Below are 22,325 nucleotides of genomic sequence, written 5' to 3'. Positions count from 1 at the left end.
GGAGGTTAGGGGATAATGTAATCCAGGGGAGATGAAGCCAGCCAGGCGGCTGGTTGCTATTTTTAGCCCTCTCCTCTCCCCCCCCCCCCCCCCCCCCCCCACCTCCTTTCCCATCCTCTCTTCCTGGTGCTGATGTGAGATCAGCTCTGCGAACACATTCAGACCCAGCCTACTGATGGGGATATTCCTGGTGCTGATGTGAGATCAGCTCTGCGAACACATTCAGACCCAGCCTACTGATGGGGATATTCATGGTGCTGATGTGAGATCAGCTCTGCGAACACATTCAGACCGAGCCTACTGATGGGGATATTTATAACTGCTGTCTGCCTGCACAAGTGTGAAACTCTGGAATGGAAAAAGCATTTGTTCTCGGTGTTTTGTTGTTTACCATTAGGCCTAGCTACAGTAACTCTTTGAGAGAGCGTACTGTGGCATCCGTGGAAAAAAACACAAAACAAAAACAATCAAAGGGGAACAGGAAGTGGTTTGTGCATTTGTTTTGCTATTCTGATCACGATCATTGTTGTATTACGATCATGTCTTAAGACTGCTAAGAAATACTCCTACAACACAGTTATCTCTGCATTAGATACCATAGTTTTCTCCAAAGTAATAGAGATGCATTCTGATCAAACAGCTCAAGTAGGTCTATGTTCCATATGAAATATGGATGCCGATGTGAGATGGGCGATAGGAGATATTTTCCTCCTCCAGGCCGAGTCTCATGTTTAATTTACAATAACTTGTCTGCATCAGAAACTGATCTGATCTACAGAATCACATAAATGCTTTAACAAGCTACAGGGAAGGTACATGGAAATCAATGTTTTTAGGAAGAACTGACATTGTCATTATTTTCTTATGGTGTTTGAACAAGTAGAGCTAGCGACTGTACCTGTTTTTATGTTTTTAGTTGACCTCTATACTCTAGAGACCCCTACACACAGACAGACCCACAGCAGTGCTGAGTCATCAGCCAGCAGCCTTTTTGAAGTGTGGTGTAATTGACAGTGGGCTCAGGAGGTGTGGTGTAATTGACAGTGGGCTCAGGAAGTGTGGTGTAATTGACAGTGGGCTCAGGAGGTGTGGTGTTCTACTGCTGCTCTCCTGTGGATCAACTCTAATACATCTCATATATCCTGAGAAGGCCAACCTTCTCGCCTCCCCTGTCTCCCCACCTGACCTTCTCACCTCCCCTGTCCCCCCATCTGACCTTCCCACCTACACTGTCTCCCCTTCTGACCTTCCCACCTCCCCTGTCTCCCCATCTGACCTTCCCACCTCCCCTGTCTCCCCACCTGACCTTCTCACCTCCCCTGTCCCCCCATCTGACTTCTCCACCTCCCCTCTCCCCCATCCGACTTCTCCACCTCCCCTCTCCCCCCCATCTGACCTCCTCACCTCCCCTGTCCCCCCCCATCTGACCTCCTCACCTCCCCTGTCCCCCCATCTGACCTCCTCACCTCCCCTGTCCCCCCCATCTGACCTCCTCACCTCCCCTGTCCCCCCCATCTGACCTCCTCACCTCCCCTGTCCCCCCATCCGACCTCCTCTCTCCCCCCCATCCGACCTCTCCACCTCCCCTCTCCCCCCATCCGACTTCTCCACCTCCCCTCTCCCCCCATCCGACCTCTCCACCTCCCCTCTCCCCCCCCATCCGACCTCTCCACCTCCCCTCCCCCCCCCCCCATCCGACCTCTCCACCTCCCCTCTCCCCCCCATCCGACCTTTCCACCCCCCCTCTCCCCACCCATCCGAAATTGGGCTGCCTGTGTAAACACAGCCAAAGTCTAAATAAACTTGCTACCAGAACCATTCATGCCTGAATCACACACTATCCATACACACCCCATAGGCCTACAGCCTGCGTCATTGCTTTCCAAAATGTCACCATCAAGATCGTTTTTGTGTTCAGTGTCACTCAATTCAGGAGGTGATTTGAATTTAAAATTCAAACGTGGAACTATGTTTGAAATAAATAGCTTCCCCTCTTCAGTTCAATTACATTTTTTTGGTGTTTTATTTGTACTGGGAATCTGTGTACCTTTCTCATTATGCACGTTAGTCTTCCTGTAGTCTGGAGGCTTTATAGAACAACTGTAAACATGTCGATGATGCTGTTTGTGTTTGGCCCTCCACAGTTGAATGTTTTGAGAGAAATGGATAAGTTACGTGCTCAATCTGTTGTCCTTTGTGGATACATATGCAGACAGAGTACATCTCACCATTCTTCTTCACATACACACACACACACACACACACTCACCCTCCGACTAATAGGGAGATGCAACCTTTCATGGCGAATAAAGCAGTGATTTTAATGAGCATGTCCGTACCAAACTTCACACAATATTCTCAGTCTCCCTTTACCAGGTTTCAACAGCCACTGGTGTTATTTCCAGTGATCCAATGATATCTCTCTATATTCTTCCCTATGGCTATTCATGTGATAGCGTTGTTAACCTTTGTGATGATTCTGAGGCAATGCCGAACTTAATCATTATATAGTTCCTCTTGGAAGGCCATTTCTCACAATGAAGTGCTTACCTAGCTGACTAGCAGTTAATGGCCAAGTCCCCTGCTCTTCTCTCTCGCTCTCTCTCTGACAGAGATGTTGTGAAATGTGACCAGGGTCAGATCACTGGAATTAGGTATACTTCTCAGGGTTGCTGTTTCTTTTGTACGCAGTCCGACCCTGCTACTCCTGTAGATTGAATGGATTTCACAGCTTCTGCACTTGGCAGTGTTTGACATTTGGTTAGCTTGGTGAAAGTTGGTTGGCTATGAATTTGAGAGAGAGAATAATTATGTTGATGACGGTTGAGCAATCAGGTGGCATCAGAAGCAGTGTGTCAACAGCTTTATTCCTCTAATCTATTCCCCTTAACACTAATTCACTTTCATCTAAGCGCTGCCAGCTGTACTCCAGCCCCGCTAGTGGGATGGACACCTTACAGGTAGGCTTGGCGTATATACTGTTTTCCCGGTATTTGGAAATGGCTACGGGATGGTTTTTCAATACCGTTGAAACTATTTATTTTGACTTTTTAAAAAACAAATTAGGATATTTGTTGATGCTTTGACGTTGCCATGAGCAGGACGGCAGATATTAGGGGCGACAGGTAGACTAGCGGTTAGAACGTTGGGCCAGTAACCGAAAGGTTGCTAGATCGAACCTCCGAGCTGACAAGGTAAAAATCTGTCGTTCTGCCCCTGAACAAGGCAGTTAACCCACTGTTCCTAGGCTGTGATTGTAAATAAGAATTTGTTCTTAACTGACTAACCTAGTTAAATAAATAAAATATTTAAATATTAAGATGAGCGAGCTGCAAGACTCACACAGTCACACACAGTATCTGCACGTGCACAGGTTTGCTTGACTCTGTTCACTGCTGTCTCGGACGTCTTAAGAAGTGGACCAAGGTGCAGCGTGGTAAGCGTACATTGCGTACATTTCTCTTTTTTTATTATTTTTTTTATTTCACCTTTATTTAACCAGTTAGGCAAGTTGAGAACAAGTTCTCATTTACAATTGCGACCTGGCCAAGATAAAGCAAAGCAGTTCGACACATACAACGACACAGAGTTACACATGGAGTAAAACAAACATACAGTCAATAGTACAGTATAAACAAGTCTATATACGATGTGAGCAAATGAGGTGAGATAAAGGCAAAAAAAGGCCATGGTGGCAAAGTAAATACAATATAGCAAGTAAAACACTGGAATGGTAGATTTGCAATGGAAGAATGTGCAAAGTAGAAATAAAAACAATGGGGTGCAATTTATTTGAATGTCGCCAACAAAACAATAAACAATACAAAACGACCGTGAAGTTTACAGGGCTATAGTGCCACTAACAAAGATAACTTCCCACAATGACAAAAGGGGAAAAGGCTGCCTAAGTATGATTCCCAATCAGAGACAACGATAGACCGCTGTCCCTGATTGAGAACCATACCCGGCCAAAACATAGAAATAGAAAAACATAGAAAACAGAACATAGAATGTCCACCCAAATCACACCCTGACCAAACCATATAGAGACATAAAAAGGCTCTCTAACGTCAGGGCGTGACAACAGCGTGGTAGCCAGGTCACCAAAACAGCGGAGAAGTTAAGCCTCGTGCGTCAAAGCTCTTAGTTGTTGCGTGAATTGACCCACTATGCTGTTTACCTTCTGCATCTACGTCATAACACTGAGTCTGCGTACCTTTTATAAATACTTGCAGTCAACTTGTGAAATACGTTAAGAGATGAAGCTGAACACATTCTTCATTTCACCCATCACATTATTTTACATTATGAAGCTTACAGGTCACTTATTCCAAGCACACAAAGACGAGAGACCGCTGTTGTGCAGCACACACCATGTGATCTAGTTACAGTAACTATTAAGTGAACTGACTACAATGTGCTAAATACCCTGCAGTTGTGCATTTGGTTTTCTCATGTAGTTGCTAGATATCTAGAATCCCCTCCTAGATCAACAGCCTTGCTGTATCTAATATTGGTTTTGTTCGTGCAGCAATCTGTGAGTGACATTTTTTTGTTACTTGTATAACTTTGACCTGGGATGTCTGTCCTGCAAATAGTTTATGTAAGAGACTGTATAAAATGTTTGCATGCGTTCGTTAGCATTTAGCTAGAATTCACTATGGTATTTTGCATTTTTTTAAAATATATATTTTAATTGTTTTTATTATGAACACAACAAATAGAAAAGAAACAGATATACAAACAAGAGTAGATAAACCTGACAGGGGTATTACATATCAAGATTCATTTTACATTTGTTAAATACTTTTATGGTGCATATTGCTCTTTTGTTTCTACATTTTTACTGATCATTTAAAAATAATATTTCAATTTTATCTTAAATAATGTGAAGAGGGGTTTGCTCCTCTGCCCACTTCATTTTGAGGACAAAGAATCTTCCATGAAAGATAAACAAGTTAACAATGAAAGTTAAATCAGGGTCCATATCATTTGGTTCAAAATTAAACAGAATATCAGAGTCTTTCAAATTAACATTAATAGTTGTTTCTTTGAAAATAAAATCTTCTTACTCACACCAAAATCTTCTGACATAAGAGCAGTCCCAAAATAAATGGTCAAGAGTCTCTGGGTAACAACCACAAAATACACATTTGTTATCAATAGCTATTTTAAATCTGTGTATAATAAAGGTCTTTACAGGGTAGATTCTATGAATGAGTTTGTGTTATTTATGGTATTTTGCATGTCGTTGTTAGCATTGCTAAATTTCGGATTGAGAATAGCGCCAATTGTGTTCAGTGCCAGAATGACTAAATATCCTGGGATGACACCATGTCGGTATGAAGCTATGACAATCTGGATACCGTCCAAGCCTACTCAGAGGAAATGCTAGCTGGGTCCTGTTCAGTAGGAAATATGGGTAGGAAATATTTTCAAACAGAAACAGGGAGATGCAACAGGAACCTGTCCAATAAATTAAAAAAAATACAGATTTTTATTTTCTGTTACAAAAAATGTTGTATGGTGAGAGAGAATAACCGACAGGGTTGAGATTGAGGAAGAGGTAGAGAGGTATCAGAGGTAGTATGTGATGGTGTGGTGTCCTGCAGGGCTCAGTATGATGAGAAGACTCTGTGGTCTTAGTCAGAGGTGTGGAGTGTGTGGTGTGTGACTCACACAGACTAGAGACTAGAAAGGGCAGGCCTCGTTCCCTCCCAGGCACACAGCTTGTTGTACCTGTCTCTCTGGGTCCACAGAACACTGCATCGTCTAGCCCTTTTCTCTTCTTTCACTCCGACTCCCTGTAGAGACTGAGCAGGGGAATCTACTGTCTCTCTCTCTCTCTCTCCTTCTGCCTCTTTCTCTCTCGCTCGCTCTCTCGCTCGCTCTCTTTCTCGCTCTCTTTCGCTCGCTCGCTCTCTTTCTCTCGCTCGCTCTCTTTCTCTCGCTCGCTTGCTCTCTTTCTCTCGCTTGCTCTCTTTCTCTCGCTCTCTTTCGCCCTTGCTCTTTCTCTCGCTCTCTCTCTCTCTTTCGCTCTCGCTCTCTCGCGCGCTCTCTCTCACGCGCACTCTCTCGCTCCCTCGCTCTCTCTCTCTCGCTCTCTCTCTCTCTCGTGCGCGCTCTCACTCTCTCTTCCTCCTCTGTTTCTATAGGTATGAGTTCGAGCCATGAATGTAATTACGAATCCCTCTCAGAAGTTGTTCTCTCAAACAGCCGATTGTTATTGCTGAGATTGTAAAATCACTCCATTGTTATGAAGATTGAGCAAAATGTGAATGTGTCTAATTTTCAAATCCTAATGCTGTTTTGTGAATAATACACGCCCCCGGAGGAATGGACTCATAGATAAGTCATAGAAATTAAACTTGTAAGATATGGTTGTTGCGGGGGTGGAAATATTAGAGCAAATTGTTAATGTGGGTACTTTATTCCCTGAGAGAGCCAAGCTGCCTGCCAGCCAGCCAGCCAGCCAGTCAGCCAGCCAGCCAGAGAAAGCTGGAGAATTGGAGGAGAGTTTTATTTTATTTTTCTTACACACACATGAGCACACACACTCCTTGCCACCAGTCTGGCCTCACTGTGATCCGCCGTTATAGAGTGGAAAGTGTCCGAGGCCTTTGTCTCACCCCTTTGGCAGTGTCCTGATGATTCGCTGAGCTGTGTGAGAGAGAGAGAGAAAGAGAGAGTGTGTGCGTGTGCATGCGCTGTGGCCCCAGGTCCCCGGCTCCTGGAACAGCTTATCCAGGAGACATAGGAGGAGAATAAGGGCCATACATCATTCCCCTGACGACCTGTCTGTCCCTCGCTGCCCCGCCAGCACCACTGGAGAGCTCTGCTTTTCCACTACATTCACACTGCCGACCCCCTTCTGTTATTACACTGACCTGCCCTGCAGCACAGCACTGTGTATCTGTCTCCCAGCCATGAAACAGGCAGGAAAAGGAAAATCCTGTATGTGCGTCCCTCAAGGATCCATGTTAGTTCCACATTACTTTTGACTTGCCCTCTTTAATTCTGGATATAAAAGGCACTGGTACAAACTAGTGCACTAGGCCTATGTAGGGAAATAGGCTGACATTTTATATGCAATTAGGATGCTATCCTCAGAGGGGGTTGGGTTAAATCTGGAAGACACATTTCAGTTGAATGCAGTTGTGCATCTCCCTTTCCATTTCTTTTTCTGTTGGAACCGGTTCAGGGAACAGAAACGTAACCTGGAACGAAAGTGATCCATATGTTTCCGGAACATTATTTAAAAAGCATGGGAACCGGTTAATTAAGTTATTTAACGTTCCAACACGCCACAAAGTTCCTAAGCGAAACCCTCACTCTGTCACTCAAAATGATTCCAGTGTCTGCATGCAAGCTGAAAATTCTTGCCAGTGTGTGTGCATGTTTAGGCTACCTGTCCCTCTCCCCTCCGAAGTATAGGCTACTGTACTGACACTACAATTGTGATTCAGAAGATAGGCACAAGTTTTTATTAGCTAGAGAAGAATGGATTAACTTTTTCAATGCTAGTTAAGCCCTAGTTATTACGTTTCACGTTGCATTTATTAACTAATAAAAGGTAAGATGTGTTTTTAATTCTGGTGTCGCTCGGCACACAATCTTGTTAGCTAGCTAGCTCAAAGGACATTTGAAGTTCCTACATGGAAGTCGCTCCTCCTCGGTATAATTTTGAGAACCAAATTGAGATAATGCATGTCATAAGATGCCCAGAGCTTCAAGCCTCCTCCTCATCCCTCGCTCGCTCTCTCCCCACCCACAAAATGTCAGTCACATTGTGTGTCATAGGCTACACGTGTCTGTCCATCACGCATGTAAACAACTAGCATACCTGCTCTGTCTGCGCTGATTGAAGTAATTTTAATTAGCTAAATGTAAACAGCGGTTGATTTCACAGGTTAAAGAAAGGAACAGGAAGGAACGACCATAAACCTCAACTTTTTATAGGGTTTGAACCGGTTCATAACTTTATATTGCTTTTATTTTGCTTAACGGAAATGATTGGAAATGCATTTTGGTTCCAACCCCTGGATGGAACACACAACGCCTCCTAAATCCTCCACTGCTGCACAACCATCAGTGGAGGTGTGAATATTGCCCTGGACGTCTTGTCTTTAAGTTATACATGAGACTATTGCATTGGAGAACCAAAGCAAACTAGAAACAATCTGACCAAAACGCTCCTCGGGATTCTGCGTTGATGAAGATCCACATTGCCATGGAAACGCACTATTTCTGGTGAGTTAAGTGCGTAGTATAATCTTATGCATTCATTTCAATGGGATGTTTTGATGCATAGGAACTGCTCAGACAGACCCTGGGTTGGAGGTGAATTTATACTATCTATTCATGTATGGACTCAGAGAGCAACACACACTTTTGAATACTTGATTTGGATCCACAATGAATCAATGTGATGCAAAGGGATCTGCCTAGTTTAGGAACCATGTCTGTGGTGTGTGTGTGTCCGAGTCTGTGCACACTTTTATGTGCCATGTATGTGAGTGGCTGTGTTGCAGTGATGGAGGAAGCGGTGGGTGATGCGTTAGTCAGGAGCTAACTAACCACTGATCTGAGAGCAGCAGGTCCCAACCGGACAACACCAGGGGGATTCGATTTACTGTAGATATTGCAGATATTGTCACAACTGCCAGGAGTGTGTGCTGTGTTTGTGTGTCTGTGCGTGTGTTCTTGTGCGTGTGTTCTTGTGCGTGTGTTCTTGTGCGTGTGTTCTTGTGCGTGTGCAGGTGGGGAGAGGTGAGGAGTGGGATGAGAGGTGAGGGGAGAACAGCCAAGGAGGGAGGGAAGGATGGAGAGAGGGAATTAAAAGTGACAGTTAATGGGACGATGCTCTCGCTGAGTCAGGTAACAGGACGAGGGAAGGGGTGAGGAGTGGCCAAGCCGAGGTGCTACTGTACCCCTGCAGCAGTGTATATCATTATCATCCCACCACATACTGCTGGCGAGGCACTTACAGGCAGCTCTTTCCAGAACAAATTTGCCAATTCCTTATGATTTTAGCTTTTTTTAATTTTAGAGGATGGAGGAGGAGAGTGTGGAGGGTGTAGAGGGTGTGGAGGGTGGACTGATTGAGTGTTCTGGCTGGATGGATGTCTGTCAGGGCTGTTCAATTTCATCCCTAATGACAGCACACACACACACACCTGTACACATGCATACACACACACATGGCAAACTGATGGAGGTCTGAGGAGAAGGAAAGGAGTATTGTCATTATTGTTGATCATCAGACATCTCAATAGCAACATGGATATCACAGTACCAAACCACTGTGGCTAGGTAGTGAGTGGAAATATGCAGTGCTACAAAAACACTGTCCATAATGTCTATGACCAGCCTTAAACAGCTCAAATAATATGTTTACCTTTAGTTCATAATGCATGCTAAACGAAAGTGCAAAAAGGTTTCATATTTTGTCCAGAGGAATATCCTTTTAAAATGGTTTGAAATGTACCTTTCCCTCCTAATCCCATAGTCAAATAAAAGGCTGTTCAGAGTATTATTTTGTATTGCTGCATTGCCCCCTCATGATAAAACTGTATATTTTGAATCTCTGCTTCTCTCACTTCTGCAGTGGTCCCCTCCCTAGCAACAGTGTGCCCTTATTGCAGCGATAGGCATGTGTAAACACAAAGTCTGACAGTCTGTGTGAGTAAAGTGAGAAACCCTACAGTCACCACTTGCTGGACTCTGTCTCTTTCTCTGTCTCTTTCTCTGTCTCTGTCTCTCTCTCTCTATCTCTCTCTGTCTCTGTCTCTGTCTCTCTCTCTCTCTCTGTGTCTGTCTCTGTCTCTGTCTCTCTCTCTCTCTCTGTGTCTGTCTCTGTCTCTCTCTGTCTCTCTCTCTCTCTCTGTCTCTGTCTCTCTCTGTCTCTCTCTCTCTGTCTCTGTCTCTCTCTGTCTCTCTCTCTGTCTCTGTCTCTGTCTCTGTCTCTCTGTCTCTCTGTCTCTCTGTCTCTCTGTCTCTCTGTCTCTCTGTCTCTCTGTCTCTCTGTCTCTGTCTCTGTCTCTGTCTCTGTCTCTGTCTCTGTCTCTGTCTCTGTCTCTGTCTCTGTCTCTGTCTCTCTCTGTCTCTCTCTCTGTCTCTGTCTCTCTCTGTCTCTCTCTCTGTCTCTCTCTCTCTCTCTCTGTCTCTGTCTGTCTGTCTCTCTCTCTCTCTCTCTGTCTCTCTCTGTCTGTCTCTCTCTCTCTCTCTCTGTCTCTCTCTGTCTGTCTCTCTCTCTCTCTCTCTGTCTCTCTCTGTCTCTCTCTCTGTCTCTCTCTCTGTCTCTGTCTCTCTCTCTGTCTCTCTCTCTGTCTCTGTCTCTCTCTCTGTCTCTGTCTCTCTCTCTCGTTCCTTTTCTCTTCTCTAATGACACTGCAGCAGCTGTGGAACAATTACTAATGTTCTATTGTTTGGAAATGATAGTAGAAGAAGAACCAGGAGAACAACGTACCCTCTTGGGATTCGTAATGATAAATACATGGCCAGTTGCCGCATTACAAACTCATGCACGCGCACACTTTGCAGGGTTCGACCAAGTGTATGAAATACCTGAGAACTAAGAGGAAGGAAACAGTATATGCTCAAGGTATGACACAGTCTGGTAACAAAACACCATGTCAAATGAATTATTTTGTCATTAAGGAACCCTCCTCTGTCCTCCAGCCAGGGTTCCTGTGTGTAGTTGTGGCAACAGGGCCCCTGGCCCCCAGGCCTACAGTACTGTTATTACACTATTGGTCTCAACAAGGACCTCGTGAGGGAGGAGGATGGCGAGGAAGGCTTGTCTTCAGGCATGCTGGCGGTGCACTCACTCCATTTCTTTCTCCCTCACTCATTCTCCCTCATCCCTCACTCCCTGACTCATCTGACCCCAGAGTCCCCCCTTGCTCGCTCTCCTCTCTCTCTCTACCTGCTGCTCTCTTTGTTCAGTCCTCGCTCCCTCTGTCTCTCTCTTTCTCTCTCTCTTTTCTTCAGTCGTCTTTGCCCCCAGGCTCCCTGAGGACTCTATTTCAATCACACTGGGCTAAAAATAGAGCCCGTCTGTAATGAGGCAATCGTGAGAGGAATAGAATGGGACAATGAAAACACTGACGCTCAGGGACCTCTGGCTAGCCTGAAGTGACTGGATGGATTCAGACAAAAACACAATGCATTCTCCCAGTCAGAGCCACAGTCAGTTTGCTTATCTAAAGCTCAGACTCTCTGTAAAGCTATGGAATATGTATCCATTTACCATAGGCTAGGCTACTCTCCTGTTAGTAAAAGGGAGTTACTGAGAGAAAATAGTGCTGAAATGAAACTGCTGTAACACTAGAACCGCCATAGACCAACGGCCATTGACGTTTGATTTTGTAAATAAAACATATTGGCCACAAAAAAAAATCTACTTCCCTGACTTTTCCTAAATGTTTTTTACACTGCTCATTTGTTCCGCATTTTGAAATCACAAACAGAGAAGTATTTCCAGCCTTTTTTACCAGCCAAGACCATGTGCTGTAGGATGTTGTTACCCAGCCAGGTGCTCATGCCTCTCTGTCTCCTCAAAGAATGAATGGCAAATGGATGAATGGCCGATAATTGTACACATTTCCTCACAATTGAATTTAAATGAAGCCCGACAGAATGATGAGGGCGATTTAATTTGGAAAGAAAATAGTGTAATGATGAGTTTTTGTTGTCCCTATTTATCAGCGTTCGGCGCTCGTGTTTATCGTATAATTTGACAATATTTTCAGTTGTCAAATTGTACATGAAGAGACGGGTGCATCTTGTAATTGACAGAGAGGCATCACTTTATCAAATCCTCACATGCAGGTCAAATGTTTTGATTTCTATATAGTATCAGAAAGATCATATTCCGCAGTTTCTATGACACTTACCTTTTTGTCAAATATCTCTGAAAATTCAGAGAGGTGCATCTCTATAAAATGTAACTTTATCCCAGAATATCTGCACTGTCCATGCGTTCAGCACCTGACCACTCGTACAGCAGCATAGCTTTGGCTACTAAGCAAAGACTAGTAACATAATAAACTTTAAATATTATATTCTGTTTTCTTTTAAATCCATTTTCTTATTTCCACAATGTTTCTTTAGACCTGCCAAAACAAAATTATAATGGACTTCTTTGTGATGGACTTGAAATAGTGTTATTTGTTTTTTATTTGTAGCCTCGATTTAACATAAACTCATGAAAATGTATTGATGTTCTTTGAAAGAATTGATTTGATGTACTTTAATGTTACCCAAGACCTTTATAAACGCAAACAAATTGTTATTCTTCCAATAGCATATATGAAATGTATTTATTAGACTTGTTAGAATGTTGATGAGTCATTGACTGGAAGTCTAAACAAATAACTATTCTTGTTGTATTTTACATTAGGCATATTTCAACTAATATTTCTTCATGCAATACATGCTTTACAATTGTTTGTGCACTTATGTTTGCGCACCTTGCAGGTTGATAAGCATCTGATCCGTATGCTAAACGTTCTCTAGCGGGTACTTATAGACTGAAAGGCCATGCGGTTAAAAGGATAACATGATACTGCCCCGCTCATGAAATGTAGTCATTGTCTGTAGTCTAATCCAACTACTTATCTGAATGAAAATGAACATAGCAAGTAGCCTAGGGATCATGAAGCACAACGCTTTCAGCTCTTCAAGCATTACTTTAATATGTCTCTATGACATCGTCCCTGAGATAGCAGGCAGACAAAGCCCTGCATTCAGAGGGCACTCCACATAACAATAGAGGTGCCTGTACTCAGAGAGAGAGAGAGAGACTTGTCTGAGCTTTATATGTAACTAGGTTATGTACTGATAAATGATAGGCTACTTATAACAAGTTACATTTTTTTGTTGTGAAAAAGCGATATCTGCAGTATAGTTGGAGGCCTCCTTGTTGTATCCAAACACAGACTCCCAGTGTTGTCACAGCTCTGATGCAGTGTGGTGTTGCTGCAGTACTTGGCAGCGGTCTCTCTGCCTCTGTTGTTGGACGTAATTAAACAGCTGTCCTGGACATCCCCATATTCCAGCCAGGTCGTCATTATAAATAATCATTTACACTGCCTATCAGAACCACACTATGTTCCACACGCTACCCTGGCTGCCAGCTGAGGTGGCATCGTTTAGGCTGCTCAGTCACCTGTTACTGGGAGAAACCATGGGGTTGTTGCTGGGTTTGGGCTCACAAAGATACCCTTTGTCCCTTTTTCTGAAAGGTTCCGTCTCTCTCGCTCTGGCTCTCTCTACCTCACGTCTTTGTGGCGACAGAGAGGGACACAGAAACACAACGGGGTTAGAGACGTGCCCGCAGAAAGCAGCAGGCGCTTGAGGCAGACAGCCCGAGTTGAGCTGAACTTTGGTCCTAGTCTCCACTGTGTCTAGATAACGGTAATAACTCCAAAGGACAAATATAATTGTACTGCGGTTCTTCCACAATCTCACCAGACTTGGTAAAAAAAAAAAAAAAAACACTGGTGTTGAATGTCATCATCTCTAGAGAAAGGAGAGAGAGCGAGGGCCAATTTGAAATTATCAAATTGTATAGAAGGCTGCTACTGTTATAACCCTTTCCCATAGCTATTTTATTTTGTGCCTCTTCCTTTCGGGCAATCTCTTTTTCAGTCTCTCTCCTTTTTTTATTTATTCATGAAATGTGTTTTTGTTTTCAAAGATATGTTCCCCATCAGTGTGCTCGTTGGTTAGTCCCAGGCAGGGCAGATAGAAACAGGGCCACATCACACTGTACTTCTGAACACAGCAGAACCAGAAGAAACCTGTCTGCCTAATAATCCTGAACATACCTATGGCTGGATGTTAAGCAGCCAGCCTAGCAACCAATCAATCCACTGCCCCAGGCAGGGGTTCTTCTTGCTCCTGCTTTAGGAAAGGCTATGCGGAGTCACCAGAAAACATAACATCCACTTTTCAAGGATACAGTATTTTCAGCCTCACTTCCGTTCCACCAGAAAAGCGGAAGTGGGAACTCTGCTCAGGTGTGTTTCTACGCCTGCCACGTTAGGTTACCTATAGGACTGCAGTGATGCAGAGACTCAGGGATATGATGCTGGAATACAGATCAGGGTTTGGAGAGAGAGTTGTCTGTCCTGCTTTAATGGGAAGAGAATAGCACCAGATGTCATGAGGCAGAGTAGTGCTGCTAGCCTAAGATTTGTTCTGCTTTTAGTTTCTACTCAGTTCTGTAGAGTTGACAAAAAAATAAAATTCAGGATGACTTCCAGATTCTCTGCTTATTTCTTCCTGATTCCGGTAATCTTTTAACCAGGATTTCTGAAAAAAACTGGTAATTTTTGGTATGTTAATGTCATTTTGAATCTCTAAGACACAACTACAGTATGCTGGATCATGTCCATCAGAGGTCAGTGTAGTCACTGAGGATCTCTGGTTGTGTGTCCATCTGCATGCTGTCTCTGATAGACCCTTCCCTACAGCCATACCAGCTATTTGTGGCCTCGCGACAGCTTGACGTTCTCACACCTCTGTTGGACTCAAGAGGATGATTCACAAGGAGACCATCTGACAAACTAGGAAAGTTTTCCACCACATCCACAAGCAGCACTGTAGTGACTTTTGAATTATTGAAGAAGTGCAAGGAAGCCTTGAACAATGTCAGTGTGGTGTAAGCCAGGCATTGGGTGGATAAACCATACAGAACTACAATGTCTCAAACTGCTCAGCAACAGCCCTGGTGTAAGGGGAACAAACATAGCTCAAAAACACTGACAATGGGTAGGCAAGGATTCTGTCAAGGAGAAATATTGGAGCATAGATAGCTAGCATATCAACTTAACCTGAACTGCTCTCCTTGACCTCAATCAACCAGAAGAACTATCTGGACCAGGAACAAACTGTCCCATTCACAGACGGTCCGGACATTTCTGATTTACTGTTGCGGTCAGTCTGCATGCAGCCACTCACCGAAGGGTCAATTAAGGTCATTTAGGATCTGACTCTGATGTGGAACTTATGAGAGCAGGGATGGAAGACTTGTTAGAAGTGGCTGAGAAAGCTACCTTTCTGCAGGTGTACTACTATAGGAGGGTTTACTGCTATAGGAGGGTATACTACTATAGGAGGGTATACTACTATAGGAGGGTATACTACTATAGGAGGGTATACTACTATAGGAGGGTATACTACTATAGGAGGGTGTACTACTATAGGAGGGTATACTACTATAGGAGGGTATACTACTATAGGAGGGTATACTACTATAGGAGGGTATACTACTATAGGAGGGTATACTGCTATAGGAGGGTATACTACTATAGGAGGGTATACTACTATAGGAGGGTATACTACTATAGGAGGGTATACTGCTATAGGAGGGTATACTGCTATAGGAGGATTTACTACTATAGGAGGGTATACTACTATAGGAGGATTTACTACTATAGGAGGGTATACTACTATAGGATGGTATACTACTATAGGAGGATTTCCTACTATAGGAGGGTATACTACTATAGGAGGATTTACTACTATAGGAGGGTATACTACTATAGGAGGGTTTACTACTATAGGAGGGTATACTACTATAGGAGGGTTTACTACTATAGGAGGGTATACTACTATAGGAGGGTTTACTACTATAGGAGGGTGTAGTACTATAGGAGGGTATACTACTATAGGAGGGTATACTACTATAGGAGGGTATACTACTATAGGAGGGTTTACTACTATAGGAGGGTTTACTACTATAGGAGGGTGTACTGCTATAGGAGGGTGTACTGCTATAGGAGGGTGTACTGCTATAGGAGGGTGTACTGCTATAGGAGGGTGTACTGCTATAGGAGGGTGTACTGCTATAGGAGGGTGTAGTACTATAGGAGGGTGTAGTACTATAGGAGGGTGTAGTACTATAGGAGGGTGTACTAATGCAGGGGAGAGCGGGCCAAAAGTGTGGCATTGCTCCAGTTAACCATGCAGCATTAGGAAAGAGTCCAGATCAGCATTTCTTCCATAGAACCCATCTCCTCCCCTCCCAGCCAGCGCCAATAAACACCAATTTGCGCACATAGCTGGAGTTTAAGACATCTCCAACATCTCCAACACGACATACGCAGCTTCTTCATTTCACCAGGTACTTAGAGATGTGCTGAGTCTGGTCGAAAGCTACCTGACAGCTACCTGAAAGTGCTTAACAAAATAACACAACTTCCTAACAATAATTAAGGCAGGGGACTTTAACTGTTTCCCATACAGGCCATCCTATAAGGCCACGTGCTCCTTAAAGAAAAGTAACATTTTCAATTATGGAAAGACAGAAGGCATTACAGGCATGGAGCACTAAGTGCCTTCCCCATTCAGCCAGGCCATTACAGTTAAGTTATTCGCTGGTTTAGGGAGAGAAGATGGGGAGGGGGAAAGGAGAGAGAAGATGGGGAGGGGGAAAGAAGAGAGAGGGAGAGAGAGAAGATGGGGAGGGGGAAAGAAGAGAGAGGGAGAGAGAGAAGATGGGGAGGGGGAAAGAAGAGAGAGGGAGAGAGAGAAGATGGGGAGGGGGAAAGAAGAGAGAGGGAGAGAGAGAAGATGGGGAGGGGGAAAGAAGAGAGAGGGAGAGAGAGAAGATGGGGAGGGGGAAAGAAGAGAGAGAGAGAAGAGCGCGGGGGTGGCTCGATCAGTGTGATGATCTTTTAGAGAGTGTGTCTGAAAGGAAGTATCCGAGAGGTGGAATAACAAACAGACCACACTTCCTCTCCATCACCCCTGTCATCTACCTCCGCCCCCTCCCTCCATCCCCTCCATATCTCCTCAGAAGTCGTGCCTGGCTCATTGGCACCTACACCGTTAGAAACCGGACCATCTGGCTGCCCAGCCAACCAACAGTCCCGCCCTACAAACAGGACGTTTTACATTCATTTTCCCCTAAGATTTGTTTCTTTTGATGGTGACGGTTATGGCACTTTTAGAATCATGTCTCTGACGTGACTAGGTTTGTCTGTCAGTCTGTCAGTCTGTCTGTCTGTCTGTGTCTGTCTGTCTGTCTGTCTGTCTGTCTGTCTGTCTGTCTGTCTGTCTGTCTGTCTGTCTGTCTGTCTGTCTGTCTGTCTGTCTGTCTGTCTGTCTGTCTGTCTGTCTGTCTGTCTGTCTGTCTGTCTGTCTGCCTGCCTGCCTGCCTGCCTGCCTGCCTGCCTGCCTGCCTGCCTGCCTGCCTGCCTGCGCCGTGACTAGGTCTGCCTGCCTGTCTGTCTGTCTGTCTGTCTGTCTCTGTCTGCCTGTCTGTCTCTGTCTGCCTGTCTGTCTCTGTCTGCCTGTCTCTGTCTGCCTGTCTGTCTGTCTGTCTCTGCCGTGACTAGGTCTGTCTGTCTGTCTCTACGATGTCTAGTTCTGTCTGTCTCTACGATGTCTAGTTCTGTCTGTCTCTACGATGTCTAGTTCTGTCTGTCTCTACGATGTCTAGTTCTGTCTGTCTCTACCATGACTAGGTCTGTCTGTCTCTACCATGACTAGGTCTGTCTGTTTCTACCATTACTAAGTATGTCTGTCTGCCTGTCTGCCTGTCTCTACTATGACCAGGTCTGCGTGTCTATCTCTGCCATGACTAGGTCTGTGTGTCTGTCTGTCTCTGCCATGACTAGGTCTGTCTGTCTCTACCATGACTAGGTCTGTCTGTCTCTCTCTACCATGACTAGGTCTGTCTGTCTGTCTGTCTGTCTCTGCCATGACTAGGTCTGTCTGTCTGTCTCTACCATAACAAGGTCTGTGTGTCCCTGCCGTGACTAGGTCTGTGTGTCTGTTTGTCTCTGCCGTGACTAGGTCTGTGTGTCTGTCTGCCGTGACTAGGTCTGTGTGTCTGTGTCTGCCGTGACTAGGTCTGCGTGTCTGTCTGCCGTGACTAGTTCTGTGTGTCTGTGTCTGCCGTGACTAGGTCTGTGTGTCTGTGTCTGCCGTGACTAGGTCTGTGTGTCTGTGTCTGCCGTGACTAGGTCTGTGTGTCTGTCTCTGCCGTGACTAGGTCTGTGTGTCTGTCTCTGCCGTGACTAGGTCTGTGTGTCTGTCTCTGCCGTGACTAGGTCTGTGTGTCTGTGTCTGCCGTGACTAGGTCTGTGTGTGTCTGTCTCTGCCGTGACTAGGTCTGTGTGTGTCTGTCTCTGCAGTGACTAGGTCTGTGTGTGTCTGTCTCTGCCGTGACTAGGTCTGTGTCTGCCGTGACTAGGTCTGTGTCTGCCGTGACTAGGTCTGTGTGTCTGTCGTGACTAGGTCTGTGTGTCTGTCTCTGCCGTTACTAGGTCTGTGTGTCTGTCTCTGCCGTTACTAGGTCTGTGTGTCTGTCTCTGCCGTGACTAGGTCTGTGTGTCTGTCTGTGCCATGTCTCTGACTAGGACTGTTTCCATCTTTACCGTGTGGGTCATCAGCCTCCTCCCACAACATGGTCCTCCTGCAACCTCCCTGTTGTAATACAACCTCATTTACATCACGCTCACACCAGACCCCTCCACAATGAGCCCTGCATGTTAAACAGCAGAAGGAGAGGAGGTGCGTCTCAGTGACCGTCTTTGTCTCGCATCGCCTGTACATATGCGTGCGTCAGCCTTCTGCACGGTAGAACTCTGTGTCTCAATGAAATAACCAATTCATCAAAAGTGAATAAATGTATTTTGTGTGTTGACTAATTCCCTTAGTTAAGAAGAAATCTAGTTATGTGCAGCTGGAGAGAGGAGGGGAGAGGAGGTGAGAACAGAAGAGAGAGGGGGAGAGGAGAGGAGGAGAGAAGGAGAGAACAGGAGGGAGAGGGGGAGAGGAGAGGAGGAGAGAACAGGAGGAGAGGAGGAGAGAGAGGAGAGGAGGAGAGAACAGGAGAGAGAGGGGAGAGGAGAGGAGGAGAGAACATGAGAGAGAGAGGGGGAGAGGAGAGGAGGAGAGAACAGGAGAGAGAGGAGAGGAGGAGAGAACATGAGAGAGAGGAGGCAAGGAGAGAGAGGAGGAGAGAACAGGAGAGAGGAGAGGAGAAGAGAACAAGAGAGAGAGGGGGAACCAGATGATAAGATCTTGTCAAGCAAGAGAGAGAGGGGCATCTGTCCCTCTGGCTGAAGGACACACACAGACATGCGTGACCAGGAGAGAGAGGGCCATGTGTGCCTCAGACACGATACGGTGGCTCTTTTACATAACAACCCCAGGGCCATGGGCATGTGGTGCACCATTTAACACAGGAGGAGGAGGAGGAAGGATGATGGACCGTCTTAGACACCATCTCTTTGGGGTTAAGCCTTTCGCTTGGGCTATTCTGAAAGCGTGCATTGAGCCATGAAGGTGATGTGTAGTCAGGCCCTCCACAGAGGAGACAGCCATGGGAAATGGAGCTGAAAGTCACTGGCTCCATACTGAGTGATGATCACTCTGGATGGGGTTAAAGATTCATGGACAGGCAGATGGACAGAGAAACATGATGAAAACCTGTTCGTACCTGGTCTGTGTTTACAGGCACTGCATGTACACACACACACACACACACACAGAAATACACACACACACACACACACGCGTGCGCGCTTGGCCTAGCTCAATGGATTACACACTTGGGTTGAGGGCCAGTCAGCCTTCAATGTAAACAAAGGCGCGTGTTTACATGTACGCACACACAACCTTACACGCACACACACACCTTTTCCCAAATACATTGTCGAAATATCGAGAGAAGACTCAAGACGCTCTAATAACCCTCCTTTTCACTCCACTCTTGATTACACATCAGAACACGTTTTTGTGTGTTTATTTTGTCATCAGACATTTTTTGGCATTTCAGCTCAGAATAAGTCTCCTTCTGCTCACAGTTGAGGAGAAAAATAGAGTCTGTGATTGGCTTGTCACCTTTGACCCCGGACACACAGGTTTACTCTTCCATGCAGGATTTCATAGAAACTGCTGGACCATCTCAACAGGTTACATTTATCCAAGGCATTTTGTGAACCGCGCTTAGCTTCGACCTTCGACCTTCATCATTGAGTTACGGTTTAATGCTCTGCACTCCATCTTAGAATAGCCTTGTCTAAAATGAGATTTGTCCATCTTTCTTTCCTTTCTCTCTCTCTCTCTCTCTCCAGACGTTGGAAGCTGTGATGACGTTTAAGTACTCGGGGGGAGCAGGCAAGGTGGAGGGCTACTATCGGGACCTGACCCTGGGAGTGCATGTTGACATAGAACCCTCTGTGTTCTTCACCAGAGTCAGCACACTACCAGCCACCAGGTAAACAGTCATTCGTTGTACTAAAACTTGATTAACTATCACATCTGGTGAGCGGCGAACAGAGAGCAAACATTAAGACTACCCTCTTCCTCTGGGTTAAGTGCATAGACAGACGGTCGACATCACTGTCCCAACAACTCCCCGCAAACACAGAACCAGCACACTAAGTTGTCTGAACTTTGACACAATGTTGCAGTGTTTGCTGGGCTGTTACTTCTGTTCCATTAACTGGATGTTTCTGCTTGTCTTCTCCTGCTGTATCCTTCATTCCTCCCCTCAGCAGTAATCTAACCGACTCCTGGTACTGTTTGTCCTGGTTCTCTCTGTCTTATTAGTAAGATCGCTGTGTTTGTTGTGTTTTTCCATCTTGACTGGGTAAACACATCGCGCCAGATCACCTCGGTCCCACTCCCTGCTTCCTGTTCCTGTACCCAGCAGATGAGACCAGACTAGACCAGGGCTCTGCTCTGCTTAGTGCCATTATTGTTGCTGTAACGATGGGGAATCTGAAAGATGGCATTTCTACTGACAGGCCTAGGTAGAAAAGATGGATATTCTCTCTCTCTCTGTCTCTCTCTCTGTCCCTCTCTCTGTCTCAATTCAATTCAAGGGCTTTATTGGCATGGGAAACATGTGTTAACATTGCCAAAGCAAGTGAGGTAGATAATATATAAAGTGAATATATAAAGTGAAATAAACAATACAAATTAACAGTAAACATTACACATACAGAAGTTTCAAAACAATAAAGACATTACAAATGTCATATTATATATATATATATATACAGTGTTTTAACAATGTACAAATGGTAAAGGACACAAGATACAATAAATAAGCATAAATATGGGTTGTATTTACAATGGTGTGTGTTCTTCACTGGTTGCCCTTTTCTCGTGGCAACAGGTCACAAATCTTGCTGCTGTGATGGCACACTGTGGAATTTCACCCAGTAGATATGGGAGTTTTTCAAAATTGGATTTGTTTTCGAATTCTTTGTGGATCTGTGTAATCTGAGGGAAATATGTCTCTCTAATATGGTCATACATTGGGCAGGAGGTTAGGAAATGCAGCTCAGTTTCCACCTCATTTGGGCAGTGAGCACATAGCCTGTCTTCTCTTGAGAGCCATGTCTGCCTACGGCGGCCTTTCTCAATAGCAAGGCTATGCTCACTGAGTCTGTACATAGTCAAAGCTTTCCTTAATTTTGGGTCAGTCACAGTGGTCAGGTATTCTGCCGCTGTGTACTCTCTGTGTAGGGCCAAATAGCATTCTAGTTTGCTCTGTTTTTTTGTTAATTCTTTCCAATGTGTCAAGTAATTATCTTTTTGTTTTCTCATGATTTGGTTGGGTCTAATTGTGCTGCTGTCCTGGGGCTCTGTAGGGTGTGTTTGTGTTTGTGAACAGAGCCCCAGGACCAGATTGCTTAGGGGACTCTTCTCCAGGTTCATCTCTCTGTAGGTGATGGCTTTGTTGTGGAAGGTTTGGGAATCGCTTCCTTTTAAGTGGTTATAGAATTGAACGGCTCTTTTCTGGATTTTGATAATTAGTTTGTATCGGCCTAATTCTGCTCTGCATGCATTATTTGGTGTTCTACGTTGTACACGGAGGATATTTTTGCAGAATTCTGCGTGCAGAGTCTCAATTTGGTGTTTGTCCCATTTTGTGAAGTCTTGGTTGGTGAGCGGACCCCAGACCTCACAACCATAAAGGGCAATGGGCTCTATGACTGATTCAAGTATTTTTAGCCAAATCCTAATTGGTATGTTGAAATTTGTTCCTTTTGATGGCATAGAATGCCCTTCTTGCCTTGTCTCTCAGATCGTTCACAGCTTTGTGGACGTTACCTGTGGCGCTGATGTTTAGGCCAAGGTATGTATAGTTTTTTGTGTGCTCTAGGGCAACAGTGTCTAGATGGAATTTGTATTTGTGGTCCTGGTGACTGGACCTTTTTTGGAACACCATTATTTTGGTCTTACTGAGATTTACTGTCAGGGCCCAGGTCTGACAGAATCTGTGCATAAGATCTAGGTGCTGCTGTAGGCCCTCCTTGGTTGGTGACAGAAGCACCAGATCATCAGCAAAC

General features: G+C 45.0%; 1 protein-coding gene across 4 annotated transcripts in view; it reads left to right on the top strand.

Annotated features, from left to right (window-relative positions):
- Positions 1-22,325, top strand: part of trappc9 (trafficking protein particle complex 9) — a 283,555-nt gene that overhangs the window by 123,501 nt on the left and 137,729 nt on the right. For all 4 annotated transcript variants that reach the window (XM_036952949.1, XM_036952950.1, XM_036952948.1 and 1 more), the window contains one exon: positions 20,097-20,239. In XM_036952949.1, the coding sequence (XP_036808844.1) occupies positions 20,097-20,239 (143 nt within the window). The remainder of the gene's footprint in view (positions 1-20,096; positions 20,240-22,325) is intronic.

The sequence above is a fragment of the Oncorhynchus mykiss genome, chromosome 18, assembly GCF_013265735.2.
Source record: "Oncorhynchus mykiss isolate Arlee chromosome 18, USDA_OmykA_1.1, whole genome shotgun sequence".
Taxonomy (NCBI): Eukaryota; Metazoa; Chordata; class Actinopteri; order Salmoniformes; family Salmonidae; genus Oncorhynchus; species Oncorhynchus mykiss.
This window is presented reverse-complemented; position numbering and strand designations above follow the sequence as displayed.